We start from the raw sequence: 12,619 nt of genomic DNA, 5'->3' as shown, positions 1-12,619 counted from the left end.
GTATTTCCTTCCTTTCTGTACAAGAAAGCTCCCCCTCAGTCTGTAGAGACCATTTTTGTCTCTAACTTTTCACATCTCGCCACTCGCAGGCAGGTCAGCTGGGGAAAGGCGCCCGATCCCGGCAGACAATGGGGGTAACAGGAGCGGCCTGTTCGGGGCTGGGCTCGGGCTTCCTCCGAGAGCAGTTTGCAAATTGCTCTGAACGTGGGAGACTGCTGGGCCATGCCAAGCGGCCCCCACGGCCCCTCCTCGAGGCCCTGTGAAGCCAAATGGAGGCTGCCACAAAAGTGGCTCCCGGGGGACTTGGGAAAGGATCAGCCGAAGTCGCCGCAAAGCCGGTAAACTGGAGGGCACAGGCCTGCGCTGGGAACAAACGAGCGCTTGTCTCTGCACAGCGATGCTGGCTCACCATCGCACCGTGCGCGCTTCTCCAATGAACTAACGCAGCCTGAGAACCTGAAAACGCAGGTTCCGAGGAAGGAGGAATTGCTCTGAAACTTCCACGCGAATGAACTTGCAGGGAAAGAACATTTGGGAAAGCAGGCGCGGACGGGCATTTTGGCCAAGGGGCTTGCCCAGATAAGAGGGGCTTACCTTCGGCCCCACCTGAGGCGATCCCCTAGCACCTAGTTCCCACACTAGAGAGAAACACTTCTTCCCCTTCAGGGCCCCCAAGTTCAGTCTTGTAGGAGAGAGAATTTACAGGTGCTACCTGCCTACACAACTTCGGGGATGTGGTTCTTAACCGCTAACGCTCTTTTTACACTATAAACGTCAGAGTGGTGCACGAGGACTCTTATTCCTGGATAAAGTACAGATGTTGTCTGAAAGAGAGGGCCCTTTGGGGAGTCCTAAGACTATCTCCTTGGACCCTGATTGGAGCAGATCTGATGATAAACAGCCCCGGAAGGAGTCCTGGCTCTGCCCTTCCTTGCTCTCCCATTTGGGGTTAGTAACTCCCAGCCTCTGCTTCCTCAGCTAGAAAGCGGGCTGGAAGAATGAAACCCCATGGTGTTGGTAGAGTGGCTGCTTTTATTACTGACACAGATGAACAGACTTTCCTTTCTTCATTTAATTTTCAAATTTCTTAAAACACCCCAGGTCTTTTTTACTTTCTAGTGATCTCTCCTATGAGCTTTGAGGAAGAAAATTTTTGTCACAGTATCAAATTAAGTCTGAGCCAGTTTGTAAATGTAATGGTTTTTGTCGCATTAATGTCACAATACATGCTGGTCTCAAGACTGAAACTGACCAAGGTAACTGACCACTAATAAATAAACTGCCATTCATCTCAATTTGCTAATTTAAGAAATGGAGACAAATTATCTTTTTCATAACAATTATTAAAGACTGGGCATAATATATTAATTTAGGAAGGGAAAATTATTCAGAAAAGAGTGCTATAAATCTTGCTTAGTTGTTTTTCAGGGAGGGCAGAAATATAAATTCCAAGGAGGCTAAGAGTTTATGTCAATAACAACCAAAAACCAAGAAGTGATTATTAAGTGTCTAGATAAAGCTTTATAAAAGGCCTTTCTAAGCTTAAAAACAGTAAAAAACAAAAAAACAAAAAAAACAAAAAAACAAAAAACAAAACAAAACAAAACAAAAAACTACAAAAAGAAATGCTGTAAAGAATGGATTTATAAAAATGTATAAGTGCCACATGTTTTAAAGGAACATAACTAAAAAGTAAATGATAAACAAGAAACTGGGAGAATGACTGCCACAAATATATGAAATACTGCATTAATATCTGATAATAAAAATAGACCATTTGTCTTCATAAGAATAGCTAAGATCCCAACAAAGAGGCTAAAGACCAGAGAAGATTTTCACAAAAGCAGCAGTAAGTAACCAGAAACATGGAAAAGTGCTGAGCTTCTCTGTAGTCATAGAAACACCACATATTAGATCAGATTTAAACAATTCACTATCACAGCTGGTGTGGGGGCAACAGCTCTTTGTAACAATTTATATTTCTATTGGCAATGTACTCACCTTTGGGAAAGGTATTTGGCAATGTGCATCAAGTACATAAACATATTCATTCCTGTTAATTTGATAATTCAGTTTCTGGAACTATGTGCTGAAATTTGAGACAACTTTTGCATATAGGTTAGTATCCCATGAGACTTCTGTGGTCACTAGTCCTGAGAGCACCACCCCCGAAAAGCTGATGTAATGTCCCAAGGCTTAGTAAAGGTATAATAAGCAAACCATAGCAGCACCCTCTTGAAGGGTCACGTCACAAAGCAGCATATTTGAGGCTTTGAGAAATCACTGTAAAGACCTCTACTGAACCAACCTTCCTTCTGTCTGTCCATCTCTTCCTTCCTTCCTTCCTTCCTTCCTTCCTTCCTTCCTTCCTCCCTCCCTCCCTCCTGTCCGTCCGTCCTTCCTCCCTTCCTTCCCTCCCTTCCTTTCCTCCCTCCCTTCCTTCCTTCCTTCCTTCCTTCCTTCCTTCCTTCCTTCCTCCCTCCCTCCCTCCCTCCCTCCTGTCTGTCCTTCTGTCCTTCCTTCCTTCCTTTCCTCCCTCCTTCCCTTCCTTCCTTCCTTCCTTCCTTTCCTCCCTCCTGTCCTTCCTTCCTCCCCTCCCCTCCCCCCCTCCCTCCCTTCCTTCTTTCCTTCCAGTTTTATTAAGTAATCTCTACACCCAATGTGGGGCTCAAATTCATGAGTCACACTTGATCACCCAACTGAGCCAGCCAGGCACCCCTGAATGGTTTTTTTAATCAAGGTTTCTCTAAATGTATTTATCTACCATGGAATACTTTTGCCACAGTCTGCTTACTAGCACATCCCATGGAGCTAATTTGGGGGAATGCAAATATTCCTTGTGGGTTCTTTTAAATAGCAAAACATCAGTGAAAACTAACAGGACACCATGTGGCTGGTTATGTAAATGTATACCCATATTAGAGAATATTATCCTAGCTGTTAAAGATGCTGTTCACAGACTGTAATTATTAGAAAACTAATTGTCTAAAAGAGCCCTAAACAAAGGGAAAGGTAAGATATCCTGCTATTCTGTCAGGAGGCTTCTGGTATCACGTAAACACACATCCTGAGAAGGTTAGTGCTTTCTATTATCTATATGGGGATCAGTCACAATCTCTTCCCGTGGCTTACATCTCTTGCCTGTACTTCAGACTGTCCAGCTCTGAACTTGAACGTTGCACAGGTGCTTTGAACTTGGTCCGTCTCAAATTGAACACACACTGTTTTCCCCCCAAACCTGCTCTTCCGTTGTGCACTCTATCTAGAGAATGGCTTCATCACCAACTGTGTATGACGCAAAACTGGGCTCTAGTCTGGTCTCTTTATACCACCAGCTTCCGTTGTGCACAGTATCTTTGGACCTACTATGTACTTTTTGCCAACCCTGCTGCCATTATCCCCGTCCAAAAATGTGCCCACCCTTGCTAAAAGCCTGCAAGCTAGACCTCTGACTCCAGTGTTGCTCTGCTTCTAGCCTTGTCTCCACACTGAGGCCAGAGGGACACTTCCAAAGTACAAATTAGATTTTAGCACTTCTTGGATTAAACCCATTCAGTGGCTTCGTACCGCCCTGAGGATAGAGTGCAAAATCCTTAACATGATTTCAAGACCTTGTCTACCTGACTTCTGATGACTTCCCACAAGTCATCTTTCAAGCCAGCCCCCATCTCTAGCTATACACGTGTCTCAGTTCTTGGGATGTTCCCGTTTAATCAATTTTCACATCAGATTGCACTTCCTTCCTTAGACTTGGGTTAGCTGACACTACTTTGGGCTTCCGTTTTGGTGGCACCTATCACTCATTTTCTAGGTGCTTCTTTATCTTCCAGTTAGACCATAAACTCTATAAGAGAAAGAAATACATCTTGATGAATTCTCACAACCAAAGTGCTTAACCAGTAAGCAGGTACTCAATAAATGTTGATTAATAAATATGTTCTTACAATCCAGTGTTTGGAGAGACTGAAAGTCAACAAGGCTGGAGCCTTGGGACTATGCTCCTGAGATAGGGCGGTTACAGTTTGCTTGGTTTCTTGTGTTCTGGCAGGGAGTTATCCTGGGAGCAGCTATAACGAGGTGTTTATGTGATCTGGGGAGGTGGGAGAAAAGGTTGATCCAGCTCCTTAACAATCCTTTTTCAACCTAGGTTGTCTTTTCTGTTAAAAAAGCTGAGCAACATCCATTAAAAGCGATGTATGTCAAACTACCCCTTCCCTCATCGGAATCAACAGAAAGATTTCAGTGAGTGAACTGGGGAAAAGTAGGATGACTGGAAAAGAGGACATTTTAGAGGGGAGTCGGGAAAGGATGCCGAATGTGCAGGAAGACAAGGAATGTCTCCTACCGACATTAATGAGGACTTTTAATAGCCACATGAATACTTTGTGACGTCAAATAAAAAGGAGGCGACATAATCCCAGCCTTCCCCATCTCAACAAACACAACCTTTATTCTGCCAGCTGCTCTGGCCCCAAAGCTGAGAAGCCATCTCTGCTTTCTCCTTTTCTCCCAAAGTGCACATCCAGTCTTTGGCAAGTCTGCGCTGCTCTACTTAAAAACAGAGCCCATACCAATGTTCACAGCAGCAATGTTCACAACAGCTAAAAGGTGGAAATACCAACAGACACATGGATAAATGAAATGTGGCTTATACATACAATTGGATATCAGCCTAAAAAAATGAAATTTGGACACAGGCTACAATAATAGATGAATCCTGAAGACACTATGCTAAATTAAATACGCTGGACACAAAAGGACATATACTCTATGATTCCACGCATATGAGGCACCTAGAATAGTGCAATTCAGAGGCAGAAAGTAGGATAGGGGTTGCCAGGGGCTGGGGGCTAAGGGGGAACGGGGAGTTTCAGTTCAGGATGACAGAAAAGTTCTGGAGATGGATGGTGGTGATGGCTGCACAACACTGCGAATGCACTTAATACCGCCAAACTTAAAAATGCTTAAAGTGATTGGGGTGTCTGGCGGGCTCCATCAGTTGAGCCTCCGACTCTTGGTGTTGGCTCAGGTCACGATCTCATGGTTCGTGAGTTCAAGCTCCGCATCTGGCTCTGTGCTGATGGTGTGGAGCTTGCTTGGGATCCTCTTTCTCTCCCTGTCTCACTCTCTCTGCCCTCCCCCATGCCCTCTCTCTCTCAAAATATAAAACTATGTAGACTTAAAAAATTGTTTAAGATGACAAGTAGTGAACTATGTACATTTTGTCAAATAAAAAATGTTTAAAACTTGTAAGGATGCTAAGAACAAAACCGTCCTCCCTTGCAAATCCAGACTCTACCCATTTGCTAGTCCTTCTGCCCTGGCTTCAGTTCCCACTGTGTCTTCTGATCTTTGCTCAAAGTCATCTTTCAGTGATGCCTTCCATGGCCAGCCCCACTTAAAACAGCACCCCACTGTCACAATAGTAGTTTCTATCCTCTTTCCTACACCACGGTTCTCCACGGCACTTACGACCACCATCCAGTGTGCTACAGAACAGACATACTTGTTTCCATCTCCCTCTCCTCCTCCCCCTTCCCTTCCAGAATATAAGTGCCTGAGGGCAGAGTTTTCGATTTTGTTCACTGCTGTATCCTTGGCAACTAGAAACTGTCCTACAGTTTCAACAAACTGTATATTTGTTGAAAGAATAAATTGTTGGATCACCTGGGTGGCTCAGTGGGTTAAGCACCCTACTCTTGATTTTGGCTCAGGTCATGATCTTATGAGTTTGAGCCCCATGTGGGGTTCTGTGCTGACAGCACAGAGCTGGCTTGGGATACTTCCTCTCTCTGTCCCTCCCCTGCTCTTTCTCAAAATAAATAAACATAAAAAAAGAATAAATTGTTTAATCAAAGTTAAGTGTACAAATTAAGGGTATTAAAAGAAAAAAAAAGACTGGACCAACATGTTAACAGTGATTACCTTTGAATACTGGAATAATGTTTTTTCTCACGTTTTCCCTATTTTCCAAAGTGTATTTAGTGACTCTAAGCTACTTACATAAATCAAAATTATGAATTTTACTTTAATAAGCAAAATTATCATCAATTTTCACTGATACAGAAACATTCAAAATAGTTACAATAAAACCACTATTTTCAGGCAAATCCTAACCTCTTTTTCTGCATTTAGGATTATCTTCCTAGGCTTAGTTACAATAATGAGGAGAAGACGTATTTGCTTTTTTCTCAAATGGTTCTCTAATTGGGAAGAACAGATGATTCAACAGTGATCCTCCTGTTCGGAAACATAAACAACTTGTTTCTTTGTGTTTCTGTCATTTGTCTGATTTTCTAGTTTTCTTCTCATTAACCATATACATATCTGGCTAAAGTCTCTCCTGTTGCTGCTGTGAATGGACCTTTCATTTTCTTTGTGTAGGAGGGCTTATCTTTGAAGATTTAGGGCTTTTCCAAGGGAGTTAACAAGTTTTGGGGAAAAAAAATCCCAGCACTTATTATATATAACTTATATATCCCATTACATGCTTCTTGGGATTTGGTCAGTAGGGTGTCGGACCCAAGAGGGCAACTGTTCTTTCCGGCCATGGCACCTCTGAAACATCTTGGTAGAGTAACCCTTCCTGTGCAGGGATGGTCTGTGCTATGGTGTGGCGACCCTCATATCTTGCCATCTCCCACTTCTCTCTTTTTTCAAAGCCATCCAGCAAGTTAAAAGCTCACTTAACTTCTCTCACCTGCTCCTCTCAGTTAATCCTTCTGGTCTCCTCTGTGAGCATCTTCCTCACGAAATCATTTTCGTCAAAAAAAATTCAGTGCTCAACCTCAGGTTTTCAGGTATTGTTTCTTTTCGTACAAATTTTCTGGGTCTTTCCAAGCACGTCGCAGCTCTTGTCTCCCTACCGTGCCTCAATGCTTCGTCTCTGCTCTGCCAGCTGGATATTTCTTCAGAAAAGGCACACTCTGTGTCCACGTCCACTCCCATCTCATCCAGCCTCAGTTACCCAAGTGGTCATTTTCTCAGTCCCTAGTCTCAGCGGAACGGGGAGAGCTGATTCACAGAACCTGAGATACAAGGATCCTTTTGGTACCTTGAAGGCTGAAATCCACAACTTGAGCATCTATATTTTTGCGGCAAAATATCAATTTTATGTAATTAGAATATGACTTAGTGTATCAGAACTGTGCCTCCTTCTGGCAACATAACCACGGATGTATGCGAACTTCATATCGGCTCATCAAAATCAACGCTGCTTTTGGACATTACTGTGCCATTTGAATTTAAACTTGCAAATGTTTCTGAAAATGTCTGTGTCCAAGGCTTGGGAAACACCATGGTGTGACCCTGTCAATGTCTCTAAGTTGTGTGAGGCTTTCCCAGAGGCTTGAGCCTGTCTGTCTAAATTAATTGTGGTACCTGGGTGTGGGGTTGGATTTGGAGGTAACTAAGGATCACTGGGTCGGCACTAAGTGGTACATTCACCACCTGATACTTTAACCAGAGAAACTTCAAGCTCATAGGAACTTTGGCTTGAAGACATGAACTTCCACTGAAATCCTTCAGGGGCTACACATGTGGGATAGTGTAGCTCAAAACCTCCCTCTGATAAAACCCAAAGACAGAGGAATTCACATGCCAAGTTCCATGTTCTGGTGCTTATTGCTGAGAAAGGTCTTTGATGTCTTATTTTAGCTGAAAAAAATTCTTGCAAATTTTCAATTATATTATATTTGCGTCAAAATTGAAAATGTTTTTCACCCCTCGTAGTTTATTATTAGCATTTATCTATCACGCCCTCTGACCCAAATCTTTATTCTATGGTTTCAGGTACTTTCTAGAACACTATGTATTTCATCACAATGAAAAGCCATTTGCCATGGCTTAAAGTAATGATGTTAATGACACTTAAGGAGGTTTCTGTGACCGAGTCTTTGCTTAACTTTTCAGCTCTAGCTCCAGACATTCTCTACCTTAGCAACCCCAAAGTCCTTCTTTGCTTGGGCTGCCCTTTACTTGGAAAGTCTTTCTCCCCCTCTTCTGCTAGCCGCTGTGTATCCTGATCACAGTAATTAGCATCCATCTTAATTACCCGTTGATCTGTTATTTTATCCACAAGACTCAATCTCCCCAAGAGGACTCTCTTTTTTCACGTAATGATCCACTGACACCCATTATAGATCTTGACACACAGGTAGTCTGTGAATCTCAGTTGTATTGAGCTGACTTGGGCTCTTATATAGGATGAATTATTACTTTCTCCATAAAAACAGACAGAGCAGAACACCCAGAAAATAACTAAGGAGAAGGGTGTTTCAAATAAACTCCAGTATGTTTGCAATTATTCCCAGAAGCTCTTGCTTACTCAGAGACAAAGGAAACCCTTGGCTTGGAATATTCCAAATAAACAATCAAAACTCTTAGAAAATAGGCACATGGCTCCAAATCATAGACAAATATGCAAATTAGATACCAGCTCATAGCATTTATGCGCTTTCCCTCCCAGTGGACATTTCAGGATGGTGGTGAGGGGCTCAAGCAGGAGCGATCACCCTGGGGGACTCAGAACCAATACTCCATCTAGCTGTATGATGCAAGCAGCAGACTTTGTATCTCCACCCTCTGGCAAAGGGAGTAACGAGAAAATAGACGATTAAGAAAGATGTTCAGAGGCAGGGCAGGAAGAGTTAGTTGGGACCTGAATTGATAAGTTAACTTTTTTAAAAAAGGAAAGTAAAGTTTCACTCTATACACGTATATACGGAGAGCTGAACATGCAAAATAATCTTTCTGAAAAGGAATCAAGAGCGCTAGGATATATGTGGCTCTGAAACTTTATTTTCTAGGGATCTAGTTCCCAGACAGTGAAAATAATTAAGAACAGAATTTGTTTTGTTTTAATCTTATTGTACTATTTAAAAAACTTAAAAGTACAAGAAAAATGAGAACAGAATTAGTAACCAAATATTCTTTTTATTATAAGAGAGATAATTTAAAAATGTTATGATGTTCCTGGGGAAGTTGTGTAAGACAGGGTTCATTATCTCAGTGCTCAATCTGTTTACCTCTTCTATCATTCCTGCAGGTTTTTATAATTTTGTGATGGCTCTTTATCTCAAAAACCATCTCATAAAACATCAATCGTTTGATTACTAGTAATACAATCTGTGAAAAATGCTGACCTATATTTCAGATTGTAGAAAATTATTTTCAAAAAATTTTAAATTCACTCTCCAGCTTTATTGAGACATAATTGACATGTGACATTATGTAAGTTTAAGGTGTATGATGTGTTGATTTGATACATTTATAAATTGCAAAATGGGTACCATTAGCATTAGCTAACACCTCCATCCTGTCACACAGTTAGCATCTCTTTTAGGAAATTATTTTTAAGAAACTCAAAAATTCAAAAAGCACTTTGCTATAAGAAAAACACAGAAAGGTTGTTAAATGGCTTAGGTTGAAAAATTACTGATTTTCATGGCAAAATTTCCTAGTTGTTCCCCAGTATATCCCCTCTCCCCATCTTAGATGCGAACACTTGACTCTTGGCTGGACACTTTGTCCTCTAGCTCAGACTATATTCCTCTGGCTCTCTTGTTGCAGCTAGGTGTGGCCGTGTTACTAGTTCTTGGCCTGTGAGATCTAAGTTGAAATGTGGTGGGTGCTGTCTAGGAAAGAGCATCAAAGATAAAAGGTTAATCTTTCTTCTTCTTCCCTTTCTTGTTGGCTGGAATGTTGGTAAAGTGGCTAGAGCTGAAGCAGCCACTTTGGACTATGAGGAAGTATACTAAGGTTGGCCAGTGCAGCAAATACAAGAAACCTGGTTCTTGATGATGGTGCAGCTGCCATACCAGCCTTGGACTGCCTGCCACCACTAAACTTCTTTTACATGAGAGAGAAATAAGTTGCTATCATTTAATCCACCCTTTTTAATATCAAAAAAATATGCCATAACCATTGAGGAGGGCACTTGTTGGGATGAGCACCGGGTGTTGTATGTAAGCCAATCTGACAATAAACTATATTAAAAAAAAGCCATAAAATAACTTGGTATGGATGATACACGCTAGGAAGCTGAAGTGATAACATGGAACAAAGTAGCTTTTGACCACTCACTGATGATCTCTTCATCTTAAGATAAAGAATCATGTTCAGTTATGAGCTTTACTGAAGCAGATCATACAGTGACATTTGCGATTTCCTTTACAAGCATTTCTGATGGAATCCCAGGCCTGTTATCCAGAAACAAGCTGTGCTGGTCTCATGAGTGAGAATGCTGAGCTTGGGGGTGTGCTGATCTGACCTCTGCCCATCTCACTGACTCCTTCCCACCCTCTCCACTCCAGCATTCCTGCCTCAGAGCATGGGCACCTTCTGTTCCTTCAGTCCTGAAATGCTGTTCTTTACGCACGTATCATTTTGAGTTTCAGCTTAATCATTCCTTCTTCAAAAAGACCATTTTGGAGCAGCCATTAGAGTCCTGCCCTTTAGCATATAATCCTGTTTTCTTTCTATCACTTTGTGAAATCACCTTTAGTCACGCATTAACTGACTTAGTGATTGTTTCTCCCTCCCATTCCCTGGTCCCTTCAATCTGCATGCTAATAGGGATCTGGCCTAATTAACTGATTACCTAGCTACAGTGCTCAGCACCCATTAAACACTCAACACACATTTATGGAATGAACGAATACAAGAAATGAATTGATTCCAGAGAACAGTCAGAGCTCTGCCACACTAACAGCAGGCTTTGTTCAGTTTCCTGTGGTTTGCTCACTGCCATGGCACTTTGGGTGTACCATATCATCTCTTACATTTATGATATCAGCACCCCATCATTAGCAATGAGATTCTTTTTATCTTTTTAATGTTGATTTATTTTTGAGAGAGAGAGAGAGCGTGAGCAGGGGAGGGGCAGAGAGAGAGGGTGACACAGAATCCGAAGCAGGCTCCGGGCTCTGAGCCGTCAGCACAGAGCCCGACGTGGGGCCTGAACCCACGAACCATGAGATCATGACCTGAGCTGAAGTCGGACACTTAACTGACTGAGTCACCCAGGCGCCCTTCATTAGCAATGAGATTCTTAAGGGAAAGAACCAACTCCATTCATCTCTGCATCCTCCACTGCCTAATACGAAGCCTGGCATACATTAGTCACTCAATATACATTTGCCCTGCATTGTCGGAAAATATGCTGTACCTACACAAAGCTATGCCAGTTCTCGTAAGGACCCTAAGGAGAGCTCTAATTTCAAAATGTCCTGATTTGCCATTAGAGTTGTCATATCCATAGCTCTCTTTGCTTCTTAGTGTTTCTACGTAGGCTTCTCTCTACAAAATGGGCTTGGAAGTGGCTATGCAACCAGCTGCCTTAAGGACTGTGAAAGTCTGTCCTGTCTCATTTACCGTCAGGGGCACGAGGGCTGTTGACCAACGGCATGTTTTCCTGGATGGGCTCCCAAGTGTTGGCTCACTGAAGAACATCTGAGAGAATTCGGCGTAGTTGTTCCCTCTAGTCTCCTTGGCTAAGCACAGTAACCTTGGATAAAGCTTCATCGTATCGTAACACTGCCCCACCCCATCGGCAAGGGCTGATCTTGTGACCAATAAATCATTACATGCTATCTAGGTAATTAAAAGCTGATAGATGAATAAGGACTATTTCAACCAGGAAATTCCTCATATGTAAAGTAATTTATCGTGTCGGTAAAGTGGGCAACGGCACAATTTAGGAAAATCATAACACTAATGTTGTTTATTAATACCGTTCCTACAGGGGTGACACCAAAGAGTTCAACAAAGATTTTTATTGTTTTTCGGAGAGACTTTACCAACCTCAATCAAGAGATCTGAAATTCTGTAAAACACATGCTTGTTCCTTAACTTCAATTTCCTTCGGTAGTTTTATAGATCCCTTAGGCCAGGGAAAGCAGAACCAGACGGCGCTTGGGAGGACTTTACAGTGCGTGTCTGCAAAGCCACGATGAATTTAAAAGTTTTGCCGATACTAAGCTTCTGGTATTAATTGTGATATGAAACGATCCTCGATGTAGCTTCCTTTTCAGTTTTTAATCTGGTGTACTAACCATAGTGACTAAAATATTTTCTTCTGGAAATAAAAAAAAACCCCAAAAAACTCAGTAACATCATCTAGACAAGTCGGAAAAGCAGGCTAGCATATGTTTATATAACATAGCACTTCTCCCCAGGGTCTACCTTGCCCCATAAATTGTTGTACTGGTGTGAAAAAATACAAGTCAGGTCTGAAAAAAAAAAGTCCTTCTCTTAAATCACAACCATATTTGTGAAGAGGAAGACAGCGACATATTTAAAGTCACAGCCAAGCCTGTCGCACTATTTTCTTTTTCTTTTTCCTTTCCTCAATAATTTCTCCTCGTCGGATGTTCTACCTTTGCATCATCCACTGCCCCCACCCTGATATCAGCATTCGGTCGTAATAGTTAATATTTCAATATCTGTGGTACTGGAATACTTGTTAATCATTATTGTCGAATCTTTATTCTGGACAGAGATGCAGAATTACTGTAATGGAAACAAAGTGCAGAACTATAGGAAGGAATGTTCCCAAATGGGAACACCCTGCCACCAACTGAGAGCCACCCAATCTGGCTGTAGCTGGAGTAACTGAAGA

The 12,619-nt window shown here is 42.0% G+C and overlaps 1 protein-coding gene across 10 annotated transcripts in view; it reads right to left on the bottom strand.

Annotated features, from left to right (window-relative positions):
- ATP8A1 (ATPase phospholipid transporting 8A1) overlaps positions 1-12,619 on the bottom strand; it is a 235,113-nt gene that overhangs the window by 17,466 nt on the left and 205,028 nt on the right. Inside the window, exon 34 of one of the 10 annotated variants that reach the window (XM_045474208.1) lies at positions 11,700-12,076. The exons of the other annotated variants lie outside the window; for them this stretch is intronic. Within the exon in view, the coding sequence (XP_045330164.1) occupies positions 12,062-12,076 (15 nt within the window). The 3' untranslated portion in view covers positions 11,700-12,061. Of the gene's footprint in view, positions 1-11,699; positions 12,077-12,619 lie in introns of those variants that run through there. 10 annotated transcript variants of the gene reach the window in all.

The sequence above is a fragment of the Leopardus geoffroyi genome, chromosome B1 (genome assembly GCF_018350155.1).
Source record: "Leopardus geoffroyi isolate Oge1 chromosome B1, O.geoffroyi_Oge1_pat1.0, whole genome shotgun sequence".
In the NCBI taxonomy this organism is placed as follows: Eukaryota; Metazoa; Chordata; class Mammalia; order Carnivora; family Felidae; genus Leopardus; species Leopardus geoffroyi.
Note: the sequence above shows the minus strand (reverse complement) of the source record. Positions and strands in the feature narration are given on the sequence as shown.